This window comes from Camelus bactrianus, chromosome 28 (assembly GCF_048773025.1).
Source record: "Camelus bactrianus isolate YW-2024 breed Bactrian camel chromosome 28, ASM4877302v1, whole genome shotgun sequence".
NCBI lineage: Eukaryota > Metazoa > Chordata > Mammalia > Artiodactyla > Camelidae > Camelus > Camelus bactrianus.
In genome coordinates this window covers 9,926,317-9,950,433 of record NC_133566.1, presented here as the reverse complement: position 1 = coordinate 9,950,433, position 24,117 = coordinate 9,926,317, and the positions used below count along the sequence as shown (strand labels likewise).

At 44.8% G+C, this 24,117-nt stretch overlaps 2 protein-coding genes across 3 annotated transcripts in view; both read left to right on the top strand.

Annotated features, from left to right (window-relative positions):
- The first annotated feature begins 2,798 nt into the window (after window positions 1–2,798).
- SULT1C4 (sulfotransferase family 1C member 4) lies at window positions 2,799–11,340 on the top strand. The gene is made up of 7 exons (XM_010959109.3): window positions 2,799–3,089; window positions 5,379–5,504; window positions 6,534–6,631; window positions 6,906–7,032; window positions 7,222–7,316; window positions 9,896–10,076; window positions 10,976–11,340. Exons 1-7 carry the CDS (start codon window positions 2,936–2,938, stop codon window positions 11,089–11,091), a joined length of 897 nt encoding a protein of 298 aa, XP_010957411.1. The 5' UTR covers window positions 2,799–2,935; the 3' UTR covers window positions 11,092–11,340.
- A 2,437-nt stretch (window positions 11,341–13,777) lies between these two features.
- GCC2 (GRIP and coiled-coil domain containing 2) overlaps window positions 13,778–24,117 on the top strand; it is a 37,612-nt gene continuing 27,272 nt past the window's right edge. For both annotated transcript variants that reach the window (XM_074354619.1, XM_074354620.1), the window contains exons 1-6: window positions 13,778–13,875; window positions 14,010–14,066; window positions 15,022–15,106; window positions 16,219–16,286; window positions 20,472–20,576; window positions 21,269–23,743. In XM_074354619.1, coding sequence (XP_074210720.1) covers window positions 13,870–13,875; window positions 14,010–14,066; window positions 15,022–15,106; window positions 16,219–16,286; window positions 20,472–20,576; window positions 21,269–23,743 — 2,796 coding nt within the window. In that variant the 5' untranslated portion in view covers window positions 13,778–13,869. The remainder of the gene's footprint in view (window positions 13,876–14,009; window positions 14,067–15,021; window positions 15,107–16,218; window positions 16,287–20,471; window positions 20,577–21,268; window positions 23,744–24,117) is intronic.

Below are 24,117 nucleotides of genomic sequence, written 5' to 3'. Positions count from 1 at the left end.
ATTTATGTCATATTCAAAATCCTTTGCTGTTATTTCAACAGTCTTCACAGCATCTTCACCAGGAGTAGATTCCATCTCAAGAAACCACCTTGCTCTAACATAACATAAACCAACTATACTTCAATTGAAAAAAAAAAAAGAAAGAAACCGCTTTCTTTGCTCATCCATAAGCAGCAGCTCCTTGTCTGTTCAGGTTTCATCCTGAGACGCAGCAGCACAATCCCGTCTTCAGGCTCCACGCCGAATTCCAGTTCTCTTGCCATTTCTACCACGTCTGCAGTGGCTTCTTCCACGGAAGGCTAGAACCCCTCAAAGTCATCCAGGAGAGTTGGAGTCAACTTCTTCCAAACTCCTGTGAATGTGAGTATTTTGACCTCTTCCCATGAATCAGGAATGTTCTTAAATGGGATCTAGAATGGTGACTCTTCCCAGAAGGTTTTCAGTGGACTCTGCCCACATCCATCAGGGGAATCCCCACCTGCAGCAGCCACAGCCTTAGGAAACGTACTCCTTAAATAATGAGGCTTGAAAGTCGAAATGACTCCTGGGTCCGCGGGCTGCAGAGTGGATGCTGTGTCACCGGCATGAGAACAACACAGACCTCCTTGTCCATCCCCCTCAGAGCTCTCGGGGGACCAGGTGCCCTGACAAGGGGCAGTGGTGTTGCAGAAGGAACCTTTGTTTCTGGGCAGTAGGTCTCAACAGTGGGATTAAGAATATCCAGTAACCGTGTTGTAAACAGATGTGCTGTCGTGCAGGCCCTGCTGTTCCACTTACAGACACAGGCAGAGCAGGTTTAGCCTCATTCTTCAGGGTCCCAGGACTTCCGGATGGTAAATGAGCACTGGCTTCAGCTCCACATCATCAGCTGCACTAGCCCCTTCCCTCACAGTCCCTGAAGCCGGGCACTGACTCCTCTCTGGCTGTGGAAGTCCTGGGCGGCATCGGCTTCCCACAGAGGCTGCTGCTTCGTCTGCACTGGGAATCTGCTGTGCAGCGCGACCACCGCCGTGAGTGATCTGAGCCGGGTCTCCCGGGGAACCTGCCGCGGCCTCCCCACCCGCACCGGCTGCGCCTCCCACACTGTGACGTCACGAGGGCGGCGTCCCCCCTGAAGCCTCGTGAACCAGCCTCAGCCTCTGCTGCCTTCACACTCTTCCTCCTCAGCTTCCTCACCTCTCAGCCTTCACGGACTCGAAGAGAGTCGGGACTTCGCTCCAGATTAGACTTTGGCTAAAAGGAACGCTGTGGCTGGTTGACCTCTCCAGGCACTAACACTTTCTCCGCATCAGCAAGAAGGCTGTTTCACTTTTGTCTCATTCCCGTGTTCACTGGAGCAGCACTTTTAGTTTCCTTCAAGACTTTCCCTTCGCAGCCGTGACTTGGCTAATTGACACAAGAGGCCCAGCTCTCAGCCTGTCTCGGCTTTCGACAGCCTTCCTCACGAAGCTTTTTGAGCTTTTTTTTCACCTTTTAAGTCATACATACGTGTGTGTGTTATTGAAGTACAGTCAGCTGACAATGTTGCCGGTGCACAGCACTGATTTAAGGTGAGAGACGTGTGGCGCTTCCTTCCACCCGAACACTCAGAGGTCATTCACTGCAGGGCTATTAATTGGCCTGGTCTCAATACTGTTGTGTCTCAGGGGACAGGGAGGCCCGAGGGGAGGCAGAGACGGGGACCAGCCGTCCGTGGAGCAGTTGGAACACACACAACATTACTGACTGGGTTCTCTGTCTTACAGGGGTGCGGTTCATGGCACCCAAAACCATTACAAAAGTAACATCAAATATCACTGCGCACAGATCACCATAACAAACAAAATAATAATGAAAAAGATTGAAATGTTGGGAGAATTACCAGATCGTGACACAGAGACACGAGGTAAGCAGATGCTGTTGGAAAGATGTCACCGACAAATTTGCTCCATCCTCCTGGTGTGGCAGCCCTTCCTCGGAAACTAAGGGCCCACCAGGAGCCACCTCGTTAGCACAAACTCAGGCGTGGTCGAAAGGGGGTCTCTAAGAACAACCGAAGATACTGCGGTCACTCAGGAACTTCTGAGGGTTTTTGAAACACAGTGTCAGAAGCCAGAGACAGGCCAGACGATTACGCCACAAGGAGAAACAGGAAAACTGCACGGGTCTGCTCTTCTTTTTGAGATGGCCAGCAGAGCAGGGTTGTGGTTGAAACAGAAGGGAAAAAACTCCAGCAGGGGCCAGGAATGGTTCCCGGGAGGGTAGCACACAGCATAAACACACAGCAGGGCTTCTAGGGAAGCACAGAGGCCCACAGGACTCTGGCAGGAGCCTGAGAGGCGGGCCCCGGGAGGGGGATGTGTTCTGCAGCTCTCCAGCTTCTGCATTCCACTTGGCTGTAGATGAGACAGATATTCGAAAGTCTGTGAAGAGGCCCCGGTTGATATGGTACTGGACAGCCTGCAAAAGGAGGGGCCCTTCCCCAGCAGAGCACCATTTACTTAAAAATGACATGGCAGCCCCTTTCGCACCTCCGTGCTGGGAGACACAGCTCCAGCCCCTGGCTGTCAGCAGCCCTTTCAGGGAAGTTGTTCTTTCTGCATTGCAACCTGTGATTCCACGGGCAGGTGCCTTGCAGCTCTTTAAGAAGCTTAAAATTCCCAGGAGAAACACTTAATGGCGATCTGTGACTTATTTTGTGAAGAAAGAGAAGAAGCAGAAACAGGAGGCCTTTCTCGGCAGTGACACGTCATGGCCTGGCTGGGGAGGAGGCGGGACAGGGTCAGGAGAGCGCTGGGTAAAGTCCTGAACAATAGTTCCCAGCTCCCAGCTGGCCAGCAGAGGGAGGCCTGTGGTCTGAGTCTGCCTTATCTGCGCCACACCACGAGTGCAGCCGCAGACGGAGAGGAATTCCCAGAGCAGAGCTCTGACTTCTGACACTGTCGGCTTACGTGAAATGGAGGACTTGACATGGGGATGGGCCGAGCGCCTCGCTGTGGACTGCGTGCAGGGCATCCTGCAGCCTACGCCCACCTGTGACACCTGGGAGCAGATCTGGAACTTCCAAGCCCGGCCTGACGACCTCCTCATTTCCACCTATCCGAAAGCAGGTAGGGGTGAGGGGGACAGGCGAAGAGAGATGGGGATGAGTGGGCAAGATGCATCGATCATGAGGTAAAGCTGGGTCTCAGCGGGAAACTGCTCACCGGGCAAGACAAATCACTGGTGGAAACTGAAACCACACAAAAAATATAAAATGACATACCCGTTTTAAGAATTTAATTCTTCCCATGATGTCCATATCACTTACTTCCCCGGAAGAAAGTGGGTCAAACAGCTGAAAACAAAAGGGCCGGTTGTTGATTTGCTTGTTCCGGACTCAGGCCCTCACTGCAGACCCTGGGGAGAAGCAGGGGCTTGGGTTATGCAACGCTGAGCTCACACGTCTCCCACTCCGGGGTCCGGGCACTGCTCCCTTAATCTCCACCCTCCCTGGGGGTATGCGGTAAACCCACTTTCTTATCCCAATAATCAGCTTAAGAAAGTCACTGTAGAAACAAGACAAACGTGAGCCCAGCCACGGCACCATGAAGACTGGAGGTGAGCCAGGGGAAGTGGCTCTCTGCCGCCGGCTGCGTGGGTCTACATGTCGACTTCAAACACAGAGCTCAGTCCATGCCCCGACCGCGTACGCACTTGCTCTTTGCTCTTCTGCAAAATCATGCTCCCTGTCAATAACTTCTGCTACACGTGCACAAACACACACACACTCCAACGCCTCGCCGCCTCTGTCTGCAGAGATCGGATCAAAGTCTGACGGGCTTTACACTCACATGTCCATTGGCTTCATATCGGCCCTGATTTTCTGAACTTACACATTGTGAGTCTGTTCAGGATAAAAATTTTCTAAATGTGAATTTCTGAAAGTAACCACTGGTGAGGATCACATCCTAGCGCCTTAATTTCATCCACAACTCTACCTTGTTACCGTAATTTCAGTACAATGTTTAATAATTAGTCCTTTCTCCACCTGTCAAATATGAGCACTAAGATTCGGTTCATTTCGGGTTTTCACAGGTTAGGAGTTAGTAGGACTTGGGCAATCCAAATGACTCACACAATAAGTAACACGCTTGCCAGCCGAGGAGGTATTTCGTCAGTCCCCCAAACCCGACACATTAATAAAGGCAGCACTGATTAGTGGGAAGAAGAAACGAGCCCAGGTGACCCGTATGTTTTACACCTAATTTTTAGGGAAAGGATGGGTGCTCTGTGAATGAGCCAAGACAAAAGCACTTTGTAGGGTCACCGACTTCTAGAGGCTGAGCTGAGACGTCGCTCCACCCACTGGAACTTCCAGCCACAGGCGAACCTGTGCCACTGCCAGCCCGTAAATTCCAAGCAATCTCACAGGCTAGCACACAGGGCTCCCACCCCTTCTGAGTACAGGGCTAAAGAAATATAGGTCCTTCATCCACGATGAAGGCATCGGTGCCAAAAAAGGTGAGACCAGCTCATCAGGGACGTAAAATGCTGGTGATCCCGGGGACCCAGAAGTGAACTGAGAGCGTGAGAAAGGGGTCCGGTAACGAGGGCAGGCATCAGAGCCGGTCAGGAAGATCAGCCTAGACCCACGGTTCAGAGCCTCCTCCCGATGTGGACTCTGTCAGGACGCCCGGCCCCACGTCGGTCAGGACTGGGGGCATCAGGAGACAGAGGCCCTTCTCCCATGGCACTGGTGGCAGTAGGGGTGCAGCCCCTGGGTCAAGGCCCTGGGCAGCAAAGGGTGGGGTGACCTCCACAAATCTTCTATCTGGTGGGGCCACCACCAGCAGTCATGATCTCGGGAAGGGTGACCCCTAACCCCCCTCCTTTAAATCTCAGACTCATGCATCTCACCGGCAGAATCTAGGTAGCATTCAGACCTTAGCGGCCAAGAGGTCTAGGGACGCACTTTTCAGCCTTTCAGGGAAAACAGAGGAAAGGCTGAGAGGGGACACTAAGCCCTAAGTGGCCCCTGGGTGGCAGCCCGATGCCGCGTGCTGAGGAAACAGTTCGAAGGCCATGTCATGACTACTCCCCGCCTCACAGTCTGGTGGGAAAGACCGCCTCCCACCCTTTCTAGAGAAATACGCAGCTCACTCAACAGCACAACAGTCACGATTAATGGTGGAGAAAAAAAAGAACCATATATTTATCAATCTAACAGCCACTCCAAATTGGAGTCTTTGTATAAAAGTTCCTATTATGATCACACGAGATACAAAGAATGATGTTTTCTGAATTCCGTTATAAACCTGGCCCCAAAGCTCACACAGCTGTGCTGGCAAGCGCTGGGTCATATTCTAGGACACGCAGCTGTAAAGGTCTGTGCCTCTTCCTCCTCTGTGTGGAATAAGGAACGACTTGGACACAGGAGATAGTGGACCTGATACAAAACGAGTGTGACGTTGGCAGAAGCCAGAGAGCTCCGACCCACAAGCGCTTCCCCTTCATCGAGTGGAAGATCCCGACCATGGAGTCTGGTGAGTACGGCGCAGCCGCCTGGGCCGCGGGCTCGGGCCCGCAGCCTCTCGGAGTTCTGGGCATCAGGCAGCTGCGTCTTGCCCGCTATGCCTGGCCACTGCTGTGCTCCAGAGCCTCCCTAAGCCCGGGCGGGACTGTGCAAAAGGAAGCAAGGTTCTGACTCTCCAGTTAGACGTCAGTTTCACTCCACAAGGATCAGCGTAAGTCACGTCATTTCACGGTGGAAGGGCTTGAATTTTTAGGCTCTGATCTATTTGGTTGATTGTTATGGTTAAAAATTGCTCTAGCCAAAAAAACTCATTCAGGGCTGGATGTATGCTCTCAGACGAGACTGAGATAAGAGGGGAAGGGGCAGGGGACAACCGTGAAAAGAAGGACACAACCTTCAGCACCACAGTGGAGGAAAATTCAACTCCCAGGGGAACTTGAGGCCCAAGATGGCGGGAGATTTGACCTCCAGGAGACCTTGAGCTTCATTATACACTCACTGCAATATATTAACATGGCAAATGGCACTCCCATAGGCGCCATGACAGCTTCGAGGCTGAGCACAACAGGTCAAAAAGGGGGTGCCAGGTGGTGGCCCAGTTCCTGGGAATCCCAGCCCTTCTCCACAGCAGCTGGAATAATCCTCCCACTTGTCAGCATATGAAGTTGCCAGGCCCATTAAAACTAACACTCCACACCCCTCATGGCCGTTCTCTCTCACCCTCTGAAACGGCCCGCACTCTATCTGTGGAGTATGTATCCCTCTGAATACATCCACCTTCATTCTGCTGTGGCTCACTCTTGAATTCCTTCCTGCGCGAAGCCAAGGACCCTCCCTCACTTGATGGAGTACATCCCAGGGACTCGCCCAACACCTGGGACACCAACATCCTCTCGCGCCCCACTTACCTGTGCCAAGATCTGCACACAGTACAGGCTGCCTTGAACCGTTCGTAATGTCGTAATAACAAAGCAGCGAGATTTTGAAGCAAATAGATAAAAATAGTGGAAAGTAATGGAAAATTCATTTTTGAACACAGGTTTGGAACAAGCCAACGCAATGCCCTCACCACGGACCCTAAAGACACACCTTCCCATCCAACTGCTGCCACCATCCTTGCTGGAGAAAAACTGCAAGGTAGAAAGCAAAAGGAACTCAGAGTTCACTCCTTAGAACACCCTGAGTCGTCTTCATTCAATTTCCTCTGAAAACACTTCACTTGTTAAATTTTTTACAAAAAAGAGAGAGTTCTCTTCACATTAATCCATATGCAAATTGATATGAATGCTTTTCATCTCCCACAAAAGCCAAATCACAGAAAAGCAGCATCAGAAAACTTCATCTGTGTGGAACACACCCGCGTGAACATAACCATCTCTGGGTCTAATTCTGCTTTTGCTTCCATTCCCAGGTGATCTACGTAGCGAGAAACCCCAAGGACAACATGGTGTCTTACTACCATTTCCACAGGATGAATAAAGCCCTTCCAGCCCCAGGAACCTGGGAAGAGTATTTTGAGAATTTTCTGACTGGGAAAGGTGAGGTTCCTTCCTGTCTCAAACTCTTCAAGCACTCTAAGAAGAAGGCACTTCCTTAGAACAGCAGGGCTCTGCCCTCTTTACCATGAGGGGGTCACCCCGTGACACTCTCCCTCCCCTCGGGGTCCCCTTTCCAGTGGGGTGTCTGCGGGCTAGGCTTCGTGACTCACTGCCGGTTCCCTCTTGCAGTGTGCTGGGGCTCCTGGTACGACCACGTGAAGGGATGGTGGGACGCCAGGCACCAGCACCGCATCCTCTACCTCTTCTACGAGGACATGAAAAGAGTAAGGGGCAGGGCGCCTCCGCGGTTCCCATCTGACCATAAAACACCTGGGGTGTAACGTGTGGACCCCCTCAGGGACCCACAGAGTGGGACAGGGCACAGAAAACGCTGCATCTCACTGGCCGCTGGCCGCGCATCAGAGTGCACCTGGGGCACCGTGAGTTTCTGTATCACAGTCTCACCTGCGCTCTGGGGTATGGGATGCCTTTCCTTATAGGCAGATGGCAGCCTGAAACGAATGACGCCTCTTTTCCCTTGCACATCTAGTTTAAAATTCCATTCAGGAGGGGAAATTTTTTTCTAGCACATTTTGGTTTTTTTCCGTTAGTACTTGAGGATGTCATAGTTTTAAGAAACAGTTTAAGAAATTGTAGTGTAATGGAAAACGCTAATGATTTAGAGTCAAATCTGTTGAATCCAAGTTCTGGCTTTATTGCCTGCTGGCAATTATTCTTGGTGAAGAGGCTTAGTATCTTAGACTTACTTAGTTTCCTTAAATGCAAAAAAGGGACAGTAATATATCCTCCTCCAAGATCTGTTACAGGGGCTAAATGAGATGTGTCACAAGAGTTTACTCAAACGATCATCTACTCAATTCTGACTCCACTGAACACAGGGACCGATACAGACTTAGAGTCTGTGTTCTTGAACTGATGATTGAAAGTCGGGCTCTCAACAGGTAATTCGCAGACAGCTGCATGGGTCCTCGGAGCCCACACCAGGCCTGCTAACTCAGACGCACAGTTTTACACAACTGCTAGGGGACTCCTGTGCACATCAGTTTAGCTGCGTTTCTCTTGGGTTCAATCACTAGTGGGCTTTATCCACTTGTGCCTACAGAATATCAAAAGAGTAAAAACACAATCATTTTTCCATGTTTTTATGGAGATATAATTGGCATATATTAGTTTCAGGTGTACAGCACCATGATTTGATATTTGTGTACACTGTGAAAGGATCACCGTAATCAGCCTAGTTAATATCCGTCACCTCCCAGAGTTACAAAATTTTTTCTTGTGTGGGGAACTTTTTAAGATCTACTCTCTCAGCAACTTTCAGACACACCACATCATCAGTTGCAGTCCGCATGCTGTACACCACATCGCCAGGACTTTTATAAGTAACATCTGATCTGTTCTCTGTTTACCGTTTTTATTAAACAGATAAATCGTCACATTTCTAGGATTCTCAGAACCATGATTAAGGGCTTGCGGGACACCCCACACAGATACCACTGTAACATTTCCTCCTTTATGCTTGCTTCGTACAGTTGTACTAACACACCACGGAAGGCAGGGAAAAACCAGACAAGCGAGTATGTGCAGAAGGAGACACTGGCAGCCTGGGTCCCGGGGGAACACGTTTCACAGACGGGCACTACTGAGGCTCAGAGGGTTGTCCAGACACACAAATCGAGAGGCAGCTACTCAGTTAAGGACTGTCACGGCAGGGAGCTGCATGTTATGAGGAAGTGTTTGCTCCTCTACGAGCAGATGTGGCAAACGGGAACATGCTAACAGGCACTAATGAGCTCAGACCAGGAAATGTCCACCTGGGTGATGCCTGCTCACCCTGTGTGTCACAGCCGTGTCCACGGAGGACGTGCCCCTGGGAACAGTGCCCTTTTGTGGGGGTGGATCCCACTGTAGGATGAGCACCAGGAAGAAGCTTTGTTGAAACAGGCAGTCTAACCTCAGAGCCCCCACGGCCCTTTCACATGTTTCTGTGATCACGTTCCGAGTGTCACTGGACTGTGGTCACTCGAGGCTCACAGTTCTCAGCACTCTTGTTGGCTCCTAGTCTGTGTCAGGCCAAGTAGGCACTTTTGACATCCAAGCTTTCTCAGAAGGGGCCCATTTTAAGGCAGAAGACACAGTGGTAGGGTTCCACCCCACCCCCAGCCCACCATGCCTCTGGGGACAGGGGACTTCCTGCACACGGCATCCTGAGCCGTGTCCCTCTGGTGAGGAAACAGTGGTGACAATGGAACTGAAAGCTTCACCCGGACCAGTGGGGGCACTGGAGCTGGTGCCACGGTGCCTCCTGGGTGCAGAGATGTCCCCTCCCATCCTCCTGGCCCCCCATTAGCACCACTGCAAAAGTCTGGGGGCCCTTCTATTAATGTCAGAAGCAGGAGACAGGCTGGCCGTGGCCATGTCCCCAAAGCTGCTGCACAGCCTCTGTTCTCAGCAGTGGCCCTGCAACACTCCCTGTTGCGCATTTAGCTGACCAAGACCCCACTGTGGCCCATGACTGGCTGGAGCAGGACACTTGGACGTAACCCTGGTCACATGCCCTCAGTGGAACATCCCCCAGCACCACAGGCCACCTCACTGACATGGCTCAGCCGATGCCCCCATGTTCCAGAAAGAAAAGCGTGATGATTCCAATTGATACAAGGAGAACAATATGAGTCAGTAGGTCAAAATGAGTCATTTCTGAAAAGCTGAGCATTTGTGAGACGACTTTAACTCATGACATGTTACTGATTACTGCTATTAATTCATTCAATGTTCTTGTAAAACTATTATTGATTTAAATTATCTTATATCAAGTCTTTTCTTTTGACTCTGATCATAGAACCCAAAGCATGAAATTCAGAAGCTGGCAGAATTTATTGGAAAGAGCCTAGACAACAAAGTTCTGGATAAAATTGTCCATCACACTTCCTTTGATGTCATGAAGCAGAACCCAATGGCAAACTACTCATCGGTTCCAACTGAAATCATGAATCAATCAATTTCTCCATTCATGAGAAAAGGTTTTTATGTTTTCTTTTGGCCATAATCTTTCAAGTATTGTCCACTATTTCAGAGTCTTTGGGGATTTTTCTTTTCTATAGATAAGAAATGTGCAATCTGTAATGAATGATTCTGGGAAAAGAGGATTTAAGAAATTACAGATGAAATGAAATCAGTATTTAGCCACAACTGGAGAGTGAGGTTTGGTGTCTAAGTCCAACCTCTCATCCTCACTTTTACTCCAGAGCTCTGGCTCATATGGTGAAAATACACAGAATAAAGTCAGGTGGAGAAAAGAAGCCATTTTATAAATTAGGGCTCTAAGCTATTAGTTAGATCCATTCATTCAAAAATACTTAGTGAGCGGCTACTATATGCTGGGCACTGTTCTAGATAATGTTCCAAGCAGTGAACAAAACACAGAAAAATTCCTGCCCTAGTGGAAATTCTAGCCACAAACAAATAAAAAAAAACGTTAAAAATACACAAGACAGTAGATGAGATGAAAGTAAGCTCTGTGGAAGGGAACAGGGATTGCAAGTGGAAAATTGGGGGGGAAACTTTTTTCCCCCTTCCTTTCTCAAAACTGTACCCTGAGTCCCTCCAGAAGCAGGCCTTTCTCGGTAGGCCTGCAGCATGGGAGCCGCAGGCACAGCACCAACCACGCTGGGGTGTGCAGGAGGGCAGGACAGAGGCAGGCACCCGGCCCGCTGTCCCCACCTGGTGGCCGCTCCTCCACATCTCGCTGATCAGGCCAGCTGGGGGGAAAGGAACAGAGGTGCGGCGGTGGGGTGGGGGGGACACGTGTGGTCCAGGTCCGCCCCTCCTGGAAGGAGGAGCAGAAGCATCTCACAGAAACTGGACAACAGAGGAGTACAGACCCTCGCCAGCTGCTGACTCTCCCCCATGGCTGTTTCAGGGACAGTTGGAGACTGGAAGAACCACTTCACGGTGGCCCAGAATGAGAGGTTTGAGGACGACTACAGGAAGAGGATGGCTGACAGCAGCCTGGCTTCCCGCTTCCACTTCTCATGAGGAAGAAAAGAACCTCAGCTCGAGCAGTAGGACGCTCACTACCCAGGCCACACGCCATTGGATTCAGGTGCCGGGCTAGTATTGCCTGTGTTTGCTTTTGCTCACTCTACACAAAACCTTGTAACCAGCAGGATTTGTAAGTAATCTAAACAATTCAACTCAATTTAAACATAAACACACCCAACGAGAGAAATTCAACTAGCCAAACTAAGGAGAGACAAAAATTAAACTGAATTACTCTAAACCAAACCAACTGTCTTTCAGTGTGTGTCTTGCCCAAGTGAGTTAAGTGATGTTTATTTTATAATTTATACTCACTTGTACACTTAGGTTCACACAGAAGCCTGTACATAAATGTTTATCGTGGCTCTAGTCTTAATCACCCCAACAAACCCAAATGTCACGCGGTTGCTGAATGGATAAATAAGTAGGGCACATCTGTACAGTGAACATCACTCAGCAACAGAAGGGAACAAATTACTGACAAGTGCGACAACCTGAGTGAATCTGAAAGGCATCTTGCCAAGGTGAGGATGCCAGTCTCAAAAGGTAACACGCTGCATGTTCCCATCTCTATGACACTGGTGGTGACGGAGAACAGACGGGGGTTTGCAGAGGTTAGGGATGGGAGGATCGTAGGCCACAGCGAGTATTTCGGAGGAGTCCCAGGGGTAATAAAACTGTTCTCTAGACTGATCACACCAGTCTGCACAGATTTTAAAATTCAAAGAGCTGTGTGCCAAAAGGCAAGGCAATATTTCCGTACATTAATTGAAAAAATAAAATGAAGGTTGGGGAGGACTATAGTTTTCAAAAATGTGAATTCTTCTTATTCTTCTTTTGAGATACACTTGACACATCACATTCTAGCAGTTTCAGGTATACAATACAATGGTTTGGTATTTATATGTCTTGTGAAATGATCACCACAATAAGTCTAACATCCATCACCATATATGGTTACAAAAAATGCTTTTCTTGACTTGAGAGCTTTTAGGATCTATTCTCTTAGCAGTGTTCAAATACAGTACAATGTTGTCAACTGCAGTCACCAAGCTGTACATGACATCCTCAGGAATTATTTACTTTATAAATAAAAGTTTGTGCCTTTTGACCCCTTTACCCATTTTGCCCATCCCCACCCCTGGCCTCTGGCAACCATTCTGCTATCTATGAATTTGGTTGTTTTTGTTTTGGGGGTGGAGGGTTCTAACAAAATGTCAAAAATGTCAATTTTATAAAAGACAAACGCCATGGAAATGTTTCAGATTAAAAAAACCTTAAGAGAAGTGACAATTCAATGCAAACCCTGGTCCTCGGCTGTACCCCATACTGGAAGGGAAAAAATGCATTAAGTCCTTAATGTTAATAGAACAAATATCCCTGTAGTTTCTGTTCTAAGCTTACTCAAAACCTAAAAAAAACTGACTAGTGATCTTAGGTTCTGTTTTGCTGGTTGGTTTCTACACCAGTTAATTAATAGATTCAACTAAGTTTTCATGGAGTGTGGGCTGCATACAAGGCAATGGACTTGATGGAGAAAGGGCAACAGGAAGTCCTCTATTTTTCACCAAAAGCTGCTCAAAGTCTTGGGTTTTTCCGGCACTACCTGCCGAACTATTTGGTCTTCTTTCTGAATGGTGTTTGCTGCCACATAAACATTAAGAATTTTGGTGGCTTCTAGGAATTACTCGTGAGTTTTCTAAAAACCTGCCTGGGATGACTTGTCTAGTGTGGAAAAGTCATTCACCACAACACAGCACAAGGTCCAAGTCACGGGCGTTTTCTGAAGCCAGCTCCTTACAGGGGACGTTTTTGGCAAGCTGGCACTCTTGCCCCCAAGATACGAGTACGGGCGTTGGAGGTGACAGCAAACGGCAGGCTCTGGCTGCCCTAACAGAGCGCTCGGACCGGCTCAGGCATCACACCTCTGTCCCGGGGACTGGGACCAGGTGTCCTCAGGCCACTCCCTCCCGTGCCAGCGTCCCCACGCTCAGGGCTGTCTCCTCAGTCATGTACAAAGACAGACCTCGCTGTCACCAAAGGGAAGTGTCAACAGAGGCCCCGCACCAGGCTGTGCCCCCGGGCGGGGACCGGGGCCACCACTGTCCAGGAGGACGGCGGGGTCCAGGCCATGGGTGCTCTCCGGTCGCCCTCTGCCACCTGCAGCCACAGGGCACAGCCCCAGTGCCAGGTCCCAGCACGAAGGGTGTCTCAGGGAACCAACGTGGGATGAGGGGACATGTGAGGGACAGATGAAGGGCGAGGTAAGGGGACAGCTGAGGGGACAGCTGAGGGACTGGAGAGGGGACAGCTGAGGGGACAAATGAGGGACAGGTGAAGGGACAGCTGAGGAGACAGGTGAGGAAAAGGAGAGTGGACAGGTGAGGGGACAGGAGAGGGACAGCTGAGGAGACAGCTAAGGTGACAGCTGAGGGACAGGAGAGCAGACAGTTGAAGGGACAACTGAGGGGACAGGAGAGTAGACAGGTGAAGGGACAGTTGAAGAGACAGGAGACTTGGGCGACTACCCGAGCCCGGCGAGGCCCCTCCCTGACGGCCGCCCCGCCCCGCCCCTTCGAGGCCGTCCTGGAGGGGTTAGGGCGGGGCGCGCGTGGGGAGCCTCCTCCCAGACGGAAGCGGAAGCGCAGGCGCAGGCGCCTCCGGGCGGTCACCGTGGAGACGGGGGGGCGGGGCCGGCGGAGAAGCGCGACCTTTGACCCACGGTCGGGCTCCGTCCGAGGCGGCGGCGGGCGGAAGTGCGGGCTGCGGGCGGCCATGGAGGTAACGCGGCAGCGCCGGGGCTTGGGGGCTGAGGGGCTGAGGAGCTGAGGGCCCGCTCCACTCCCCGCCCGCCCGCCCGCCCCGCGGCGTCCGCAGGACTCGCTCTGACCGCCGGGTCTCGCTTTGTCTTGCAGGATCCTGTTCACGATGGGGTGGCCTCCCCAGCCACTCCCGGCACCGGGAGATCCAAGGTGAAGGGAGCCTGACTAGCGGCGCTCCGAAGCGGCCGGGGTCGCGAACTGGACACTTAGCCGGGAAGGGTGGCCCGCCTGGCCGGACGCTTTCCCCCGGGGTCTCAGTTGGAGGGTCACTGTCACCCGTTTAGCTCCCTTCTCTCCTCTGTCACGTTTCCCGGGGGGAGAAGCCCTGGCTTTGGGGTCACTTCCTGTCCTGCCCGGCGCCGCCGCGGCCCTGCAGGGTCTCGGACATTGACCGGGCTCGCAGATGTGAGGCGCTGGAGGTCGGGGGACGGGGCGGCCCCCCCCCCACGCGCGCCTCCGGGTCGTGGGGGCGGGTGAACGGGGTCGTTTTTACGGCCCTGGGCAGCGTTTCACAGTCTCTAGGCGGTGAGGTTTGTTCTGCATACTGAGTATCAGATTGAGACACTCGCCTGAGCACTTTATTTCCCTTCACTTCAGCTCGATAAGTACTGTTATCTCAGTTTCACAGACAAGAAAACGGAGCCCACAGGGGTTAAGTAACGTTCCCTGATTTTTTAAGTTAAAGCCTAATGCAACCCGATTTATAGTGTTGCTGTAGTGAACAGGCTTATGTGTTTCCAGGTGGCCAGAGACTTCTTTCAGCCTTAGGTAGAATAAAATAATTTTATAGCTCTAAGGAACTTTTAAGTAGAATTAGTCCCCTAATTTTGCAATTAAAGAAATCGAAATCCAGAGAGTATCTTAACCTGTAACAAGGATATCTATAATACAAGAGGGTATGTGCGTTTCTTACATTTCACAGTAGTTGCTTAACTAATAATTATTGAGATAAACTTGCATTTGCTAATCTTAAGATATGTGGTGTTTGGTTGACAAAGATTTATTCCGTAAGATGATTTTATTTGTAGGCAAGCTTTGTGTTTCTTTTTGTGGTATAGTAGAAATACGAATTGCAACAAATTGGTAACATCAGTACCTCTTTCAGCTGGAAACATTGCCCAGGGAAGATCTTATCAAGTTCGCCAAAAAGCAGATGATGCTAATACAGAAAGCTAAATCCAGATGTACAGGTATTGGCTTAAAAATATTCATCGTGACCACAGTCTTACTTAATCATGGTTATAAATATTAGTTTTTAATAGTATTTTGGCTTGTTTTGTTTAATGAGTGAATCCAGTAAAATCTTAGTTTAGTGGAATCTCCTATTAGTTAACATTTTAACCATTCCCCCCTGATATTTTTAGTTATCTCACATCTCTAAACTGCAGTTGCCTTTGAATTAGTAAAAGTCAGGGAGGAGGATTTTAAAAAATAGTTTGTTAAATAAGCACTTTTTTTTAACTTCATGTGGATTGTATATTTTGAGTAAAGCATTTTTTTCTAGAGTAGTCAATTGAAATGTTAGAGACATGAGGTTTTGAGCCTAAAGAAGTAAAAAGAGGCCTCAAGTAAAGCAATAAAAGATTTGCATATCTGAAATTATGAAGTATGTTTATTTGCTGAGGTTGCTGAATATTTCCTATTCAGCTTCCCTTTCTTTATATTCCAAAAAGATAAAGATACTAGTATCCGTTATTAATAGTATAGGTGAGCTCTTGAATTTCCAATGGCTTAACAGGTGTTAACTGCCCCAGCCTAAAAGCCAAGACTTATTTTCTACTACAGAAAGTCAAATTGTGTTTCCGGAGATTGGATCAGCTGCTCATAAAAAGAATAATTTATTTGGAAAGATTATTCTAGGCCCCAGACCTAGACATGAGTTGATGAAATGGATTAACACGTGTGTTTAATATGAGGTTAGTTGTTGCTTTTAGATTATTCAGTAAGGAGTTATTTACAGCTGAAATAATATCTGGGATTTGCTTCAAAAATGTCAGAATGTGTAAGAAAAAAATGGGAAGGAGGAAGTGAATACAGGTGAGGATGAAACAAGATTGACATAGAGATTAACCATACTATTCTCTCTAGTTTTTTATTTGTTTGGAATTTTCCATAATAAAAAGGAAAGTAAAAGGTAATACTGGGTGAAGTTAATGATTCCTCAGAATATCTGCTGCATCTTAAATATTTTCTGATTTGTAGTGACTTTTTTTTTTTTTAAGAATGTACTTATCACTTTAGCCAGTAATTATTTTCTTTGTTTCTGAACTGGTATCTTTTATTTTTTTTAATAATTGTTTAGAATTGGAGAAAGAAATTGAAGAATTCAAATCAAAATGTGTTGCTGGAGGAACTGATGATATTATTAAGGTATTGAGACAGCTGGGAATGTTGCTTTCATTTTTATTTATTTACTTAGAAAAAATGCTGATGATAAGTCAAATTTCCTGGAGAGCTGTCAGCCTGCTTCAGCACTATCTGGCTTCCTGTCCCTGGGATTCCACTTCCTCTCGGCCCTTGGTTACACTTTTTACCTTTCTGGTTGACTGTAAAAAGTGAGAGTTAAGTAACCTCCCATTCTGTTCTGAAATGGGTATTACTTTCTGTCCTTTTCATCCCACGCACGCTAATTATGGTCACTGCCTCAGTCTCAGTCCTGCTCTTCCCTCTCCCCCTCAGAAAACCCAGTTGCTCTCAGGACTTTGATGGCAACTTTGGGGCTGATCATCTATAGATATAATCTATAGGGCTGTGTCCCTGGACATGCCTACTGTGATCAGATGTCACAGTTAAATTCTAGCTGTTTGGGGGGAAAATCTTCACCCGTTTCTCTTGTCCTCTTTTCATACTCAGCACGACCACATGCCCTGCCCTGGACAGCCAGGAGCAGCACAGTTTGGGGGCCTTTTAACTTTGGAGTTTGTGTCAGTTGCCAGAGACCTCGTGTTCTTCGGGGCGATGCTCCACTTTATCCTCTTCTCTCCATTTCCACGGTTTTGTTAAACACCTTGTGTCGAACTTCACTGACTGGGCTCCCTCTCTCTCTGGCTGCCCGGGCCCTTGCCGGATCACAGACTGCTGTTTGTGTCTTGCTGTTCCCTGTTTGAGAGTTCTTATTCTTACTTCCATGCCCCTTATGCTACCGTCCCCAACCTGGCCTAACCTTGCTTCTCAAAGCTCTGCTGTAACTTTTTTCCGTCTTTTTCCACATTTAAATTTGACTGTTGCTCTCTGTTCCTTAATTATGTGTTATCTTAGTTTCTCGTTAAGTGGCTCCCAACTTGAGAGCCATGGACGATTGTGGGACTCCCAGGAAGTTCTACAAGGAGTCTGTAAATCCCTATGCGTGTCTTGCACGACCATTTTGTTCTTTATGTAACTGAAACAGTACATGAAGTGTGAATTGTGTACACAAATCCCATTTGGATTTGTAATGTGCTGATTGATTTAAACATTGCTGAATTCATAATGATTTTGTTTATTTTGGTCATTATGTATTTCCTTAATTAGTCATAACCAAAGTGCAACTATATGGCAGTTAACAAGGGGCACTCACTCTGGAGCCAGACTGCCTGGCTCAGGTCTTCAGACCTGTGCTCTGCCGAAGACCAGCTCTGTAATCGGGGCTGCTTTCTTCGTCCTTTCTCTGTGACTCTGTTCCTCCATCTGTAGACTAGAGAGCATATGATGCCTGCTTTTCTTAGAGCTGTGTTATGAGTTAGTGCACGTACAGCAGTTAGAACTGGGTCTGTCACACATGCGCAGTAATTGTTTATTCCTGTTACCATGTGTCATTTGTGGGGGTGTTTTACACACATATACACGGACATACACACACACCCACACACTAAAAGGAGATTTTTGTATTTGAAAAGACAGCTGCAGAGATTCTGTCCTAATTTTGTATCAGTTAACTATTAGCCCTTAGAATACTTTTTATACAGTTGCATTTCAGAATATTTAAATATCTGTTCCTTATTTCCTCCTTTGTATTCTCTCATTTTGTCAAAACTACTTCTAAAGATGAGGGTGGAAAGTTTCTCTCTGTCAGCCAACTTGACCTTTCAAGTGATTAGTTTAATATTAAAGCATGTTACCCTGATCACTCAAATCTCAGAAAGTAAAGGTTTGGTAAAATTAAATGAGAATGAAATCTTTGGTTTCCAGTCCTAATGAGAAAATTACTTTGGGGAGTGATCAGAAAATCTGTGCAGCAGTTACTCAGCAGTTGTAGAAAAATCATATACTGCAGCATAGAATGTGCTCTGCACCTCCGGAAAACGGAGAAGACGTTCTTGCTAAGTTTCATCTCTTCATTGGAAAAGTACACTGGGGAAGATACGGCTTTGAATACAAGGTTTTCTGTTCGTAAAAATGTACAGCTTTTTACAAGTTTTGATTATTAAAATTTCTAGCAGTCATCTTTTAGTGCATTAAAATACATGTAAAGTTTTATTGCAAACCGGCATATTTGATTTTTAAAAAAGAGGAATAAAAACCTGTATTTCTCATGTCAAAATCTGAGATATATAGTGTTAAGTGAACTCACATGCTGCTTCCAAGCCCAAGACAAAGGTGACAATTGCATGTTAAGATGCTGAAGTTTCTAGTACATGTCACTCTTGTTGAGTTCTCTTTGCTGGAATCAAATCTGTATTTCCTGGGAAGTAGCTGTCTATTTTGTACATCTAATCTTTAAGGTTATTTATAACTTTCAGATAATGCTCTCTATATATTTCCTAAAATTATTAATGTATTTTGGCTTCTGGTAATTCACCAAACTGAAATTTATATTCTAATACTATGTAATGTGAAAAACCTAATTTTAAAACTAAAATTATTTTAACAAAAATAATATATGCACATGATTTAGAAATAGTACCAAAAACGAAATAACTCATTATGATACTGAATAAAGTATGGAAATTATTTCTATATTTCTAAATAATATGCTGTGCTGCTATTCCTTGATTTATACATGTGAGATATTAGCTATTAACTTCCTGTTAGAGCAGATGAAAATTTAGTTGTCTTTCACAATGACTTCTACTTTCCAAATGGTCAAACTGATCAAATAATCATTTACATTTTCTCCTGGGCTCCTGCCTTCTAAAGCCTCTGTCCTGTGCTAATGTCGCCTGGTTGTTCTCTTGGTCTGTGGTTTTCCTGGAATTGGTCTTTTGCCTTGACCCTGTGGGTTTCTGTACTGCTTTCCTGTGCTGGCCCCCCTCTCGCTGGTCACATCACGTCCACTGTCTTGGTTGACCTCATTTCGGTAGAGCTTGTTCTTCTGTAGCTTCCTAAGAACGAATACGTAGGAGGAAAATTGTTGCCATCTTTTATATAAAAATGGCTTTATTCTACTCTCGTGTTTGAATAATAGCTATAACTTGATATAGAACTCTAAATTTTCTACGTCTGCTTTGTTTTAGTATTTTTGAACAACAAAGTTTTTCTTTGTTATTTCATGTAAGAAGTTTAGGGGCAGTTCTAGAGTTATAGTGGACTGATGTCTGTTTAGAATGTTAACGTTTTATCTAGATTTTAACGTTTAGGATTAACTTTATCTAAATTTGTAGTGAAATGGATCTTTGATTTTCCTGTCTGTAAAGTCCTTGGATACTGTCATCAAGTTATGCTGATTTTGTGGTATAACTCAGTAATTCTTGCTTTTTATTTCCTCTGGTGCAATTCCTATGTAATTGGGATAGCCTGTTCTTTGAAAACTTAATAGAACTCACCTATAAAACTATTCCCCTTGTTTTTTTTGGTGGGCAGTTTTAAACCACTAGTTGGATTTTTAGGTAGTTATAGTATTGATGATATTTTTAAATTTTTTTGAGTTATATTTTTCTAGGAATTTTTATCCGTTTCATTTCAGTTTTCAGTATTATTGGCCAATAATGGATTATAATATTCTTCTTAACTGTGTAGTCTCTATTTTATATATAGATAGGTTCCCCTTTTATTCATAATGTTGTTTGTGACATCTGTCTTCTCTTGGTCAGTCTTTCAAGAGATCTATTTTGTTAGCATATTGCCAAAGAACTGACTCTTGGCTTGTCGTCCTGTTTTCCACTTCATTAACTTCCTCCTCCTTGTTTCTGCAGAGAATAAACCTTCTCTAGGGAGGAGGGCCGTTGGTGGTTTCTTGCCCATTTTTCTAACCACTCCCTACTGAGACTGTCAATCAGTCCCACTTTTTGAACCCCTCATGCTATACCTCCCTCCACAGTATCTGGTGCTTCCAGTTTCTGAGCATTTAATTTTCTAATGAGTGTTTGCCAGCTTCTCATACATGCGTCCCTGTGCAAGTCCTTAGGCTATAGCCTTCCTTCTGTTTCTCACTCAGTCCCTCCACCTCCTCCACTTTGTTTTCCAAAGACATACTAAAATTTCTCATGTCTTTTTTCCTTTTCTCTTTGTTCTTATGAATATACCTTTTTAAATATTCTTTCTCTGGCATGGTTTTGGAAAAGGTGAGGAGAGAATTATACATGTAGTTAATCCACTATTTTTAAACTCAGTTGAACAGATCATCCTGTTCCAACACAGGCATTGACTGAACGTCTGGATGCTGTTCTTTTGGAAAAAGCAGAGGCTGAGCAACAGTGTGTTTCTCTGAAGAAGGAAAATATTAAAATGAAGGAAGAGGTTGAGGTAAGGCACCATTTTAATTTTTTTATTTGTTTTTAGTTGACTTATGTAATTAGTCATGAATTCTAGAACTGAGACCTTAAAAAGCATCTGATCTGATTTTAACAACTTATAGACAAGGAAACAGGTTGATATTTAAAAAGAAAAATAACTGAAATCACCCAGCTACGCAGAGATAGAGGTAACATCTATTTATTTGTTCCACTGTTTAATCTTCCTTTACCTGTAATATCAGTCTTTAATAAAAATAGAAAAAGGTATTTTATGAAGAATTGAAGTAAGTTGATTCTCACACACACCCTAAATACCATCATCTGTTTAGTTCTGGGATATTCAGTTTTGCCCATTGGGTCTGGGCTAATGTTCTCCCAGAAGATTTATTAATCCATTCAGGAGATACTCATTAAAGCTTTGTGACTTAATACAACTTACATAATTTACTACCATTTGAAAGAAAATTAAATTCAGAGATTTCCTAGCTTTTAGTTATTGCTTTCAGTAACACATTTTGTACTGCTGAAATATATCATCATACTTAAGGTCATCAGAGCCTAAGCAGAATTACTGGAATCGTAGTATCGTGTTTCTGTATGGACATTTCTGCCCACTTCCTCTTCTGTGAGCCTGTGGCTGGTATTTTACCTGAAGAGAGGGGTTTCTTTTGTCTTAGTCAATTGTTGTGCTCATTTTTATAGAACTCTGTAACTAAGTTGGAAGATGTGCACAAGGACTTTGAACAATCACAAAGCAACTATGTGAAAGAAGTGGAAAATTTGAAAAATGAGTTAATGGCAGTACATTCCAAATACAGTGAAGATAAAGCTAGTTGGCAAACAGAACTGGAAGGAGCAGTGAAAAAACAATTAGAGCTTTCAGAACAACTTAAATTTCAGACTGACTCTGAAGATAATGTTAAAAAACTCCAAGAAGAGATTCAGAAAATTAAGCCAGCCTTTGAAGAGCAAATTTTATGTCTGCAAAAGCAGTTAGAAGCTGCCACAAATGAAAAGGAGCAAGAAATTACTTATCTCAAAGGAGTCATTGAGGCTAATTCTCAGCAGTACCAAAAAGACATTAATAGTTTACAAGAAGAACTTTTACGGTTGAAATGTACACACCAAGAAGAGGTGAAAGAATTGATGTGCCAGATTGAAGCATCCGCTAAAGAACGTGAAGCAGGAGTAAATAATTTAAACCAGCTGAAGGAGAACTTAGTCAAACAGTGTGAGGCAGGTGAGAAGAACATTCAGGAGAAATATGAATGTGAATTAGAAAACATTGGGAAGGCCTCAGATGCAAACCAAGTAACTCAGATGTGTTCTTTGCTCTTACAAGAGGATAGTTTTGTAGAACAAGAAGTAAATGAAAAAGTCAAGCACTTAGAAGATGCCTTAAGAGAACTGGAATCTCAACACAGTATCTTAAAAGATGAGGTAACTTACATGAATAATCTTAAATTGAAACTTGAAATTGATGCCCAGCATATAAAGGATGAGTTTTTTCACGAACGGGAAGATTTAGAGTTTAAAATTAATGAATTGTTATTAGCTAAAGAAGAACAGGGGTGTGTAATCGAAAAATTAAAATCTGAGCTAGAAGATTCAAATAAGCGGTTTTGCTGTGCCATAGAACAACATAACAAAGAAGTACAGAGTCTTCAGGAGCAGCATCAAAAAGAAATCTCAGAACTCAATGAGACACTTCTGTCAGGTTCTGAAAAAGAAAAATTAACACTAATGTTCGAAATACAGGGTCTTAAAGAGCAGTATGAAAACCTACAACAAGAAAAGCAAGAAGCAATTTTAAATTATGAGAGTTTACGAGAAATTATGGAAATTTTACAAACAGAATTAGGGGAGTCCGCTGGAAAAATAAGTCAAGAGTTCGAATCAATGAAGCAACAGCAAGCATCTGATGTTAATGAACTTCAGCAGAAGCTGAGGACTGCATTTAATGAAAAAGATGCTCTTCTTGAAACTGTGAATCATCTCCAGAGAGAAAATGAAAAGTTGATATCACAACAAGAATCTGTACTAGAACTTGAAAATACCATAAAGAACCTTCAAGAAAAGAATGAAATGTGTTTAGTTAGTCTCAATCAGAGAGATACCATGTTGCAAGAATGTGAAACAAAGATAAATTATCTTTCTGAGGAAAAAGATGATTTCATAAATAAAATTAGAAGTTCTCATGAAGAGGTGGATAATCTCCATAAAGAATGCGAAAGAAAAGAAAGATTGATTATAGAACTTCGGGGAGAAGTGGAGCAAACTACCCAGTACAACGCTGAACTAGAACAAAAGGTAAATGAATTAACAGGAGGACTAGAAGAAACATTGAAAGAAAAGGATCAAAATAATGAAAAACTAGAAAAGCTTGTGGCTCAATTGAAAAGTCTCTCTGAAGACCAGGAAGCAATGTCATCTGAAGTGAAGTCTCTTTATGAGGAAAATAGTAGACTGAGTTCAGAAAAGAACCAGTTGAGCAGGGATTTGGAAGCTCTCCTGTCTCAAAGAGAAGGAGATTTTATGCTTAAGGAACAGATTTCTGAATTAGAAAAGAAACTTCACTTAACAGTTGAAGAAAGAGATAATTTCAATAAACTGTTGGAAAATGAGCAAGTTCAGAAGTTATTTGTCAAAACTCAGTTGTATGGTTTTCTTAAACAAATGGAGCCAAAAGTTTCAGAAGAAAGTGAAGAGCAAGATATTGTAAATGTCCTACAAGCTGTCAGTGAATCCTTAGCTAAAATAAGTGAAGAAAAACACAACCTGGTTTTTCAGAGTGATAAAAAGGTAGTAGACTTAGAAAAAGAGATTAAGTCACTTCAAGAAGAGAATGTAATTCAATGTGAGGAACTTAGGTCTTTACTAAGAGACTCTGAGCAGGAAAAAATTACCTTAAGGAAAGAGTTAGAAGAAACCCTCTCAGAAAAAGAGGCCCTGCAGTCTGATCTTCTAGAAATGAAGAATGCTAATGAACAGACAAGGCTTGAAAACCAGAATCTCTTAATTCAAGTTGAAGAAGCATCTCAAAAATTATGTAGCAAAAATGAAAAACATAATGAAAAAGAAAAATCTTTTGTAGAGGACCTTGAAAACCTAAGGCTGTTACTGGAACAAAGAGAATCTGAATTGCAAGATGTGAGAGCAGAGTTGACATCATTAAAGGTACGTTTAATTTGAATTTTGTTGATATAAATAAATTCTTAGTTCTAATTAGAGACTAGAAAATATGTATTACTATTTTGACACTCTGAAGTCAGAAGTAAATTTTTAGCATTTAAGCTCAAATGCAAATTCCTGAAAAGTACATTCAGCGTTTTCATGTCATACTTATCAATCACTTTTTGGTTTTAGATCACTTTAGAATCTTAATCTTACATAAGATTAAATGATTAGGGGGTTAAATGTCTTGGTCAAAATTATATAACTAATCACCAGCAAAACTACAACTAAACATGGAAAAAAAATCTAAATTTCTTCTTTGTGTGATGCACATATTACCTTTAAAAGCACTGTTGAGTAAAAAAAAAGTAGACTAA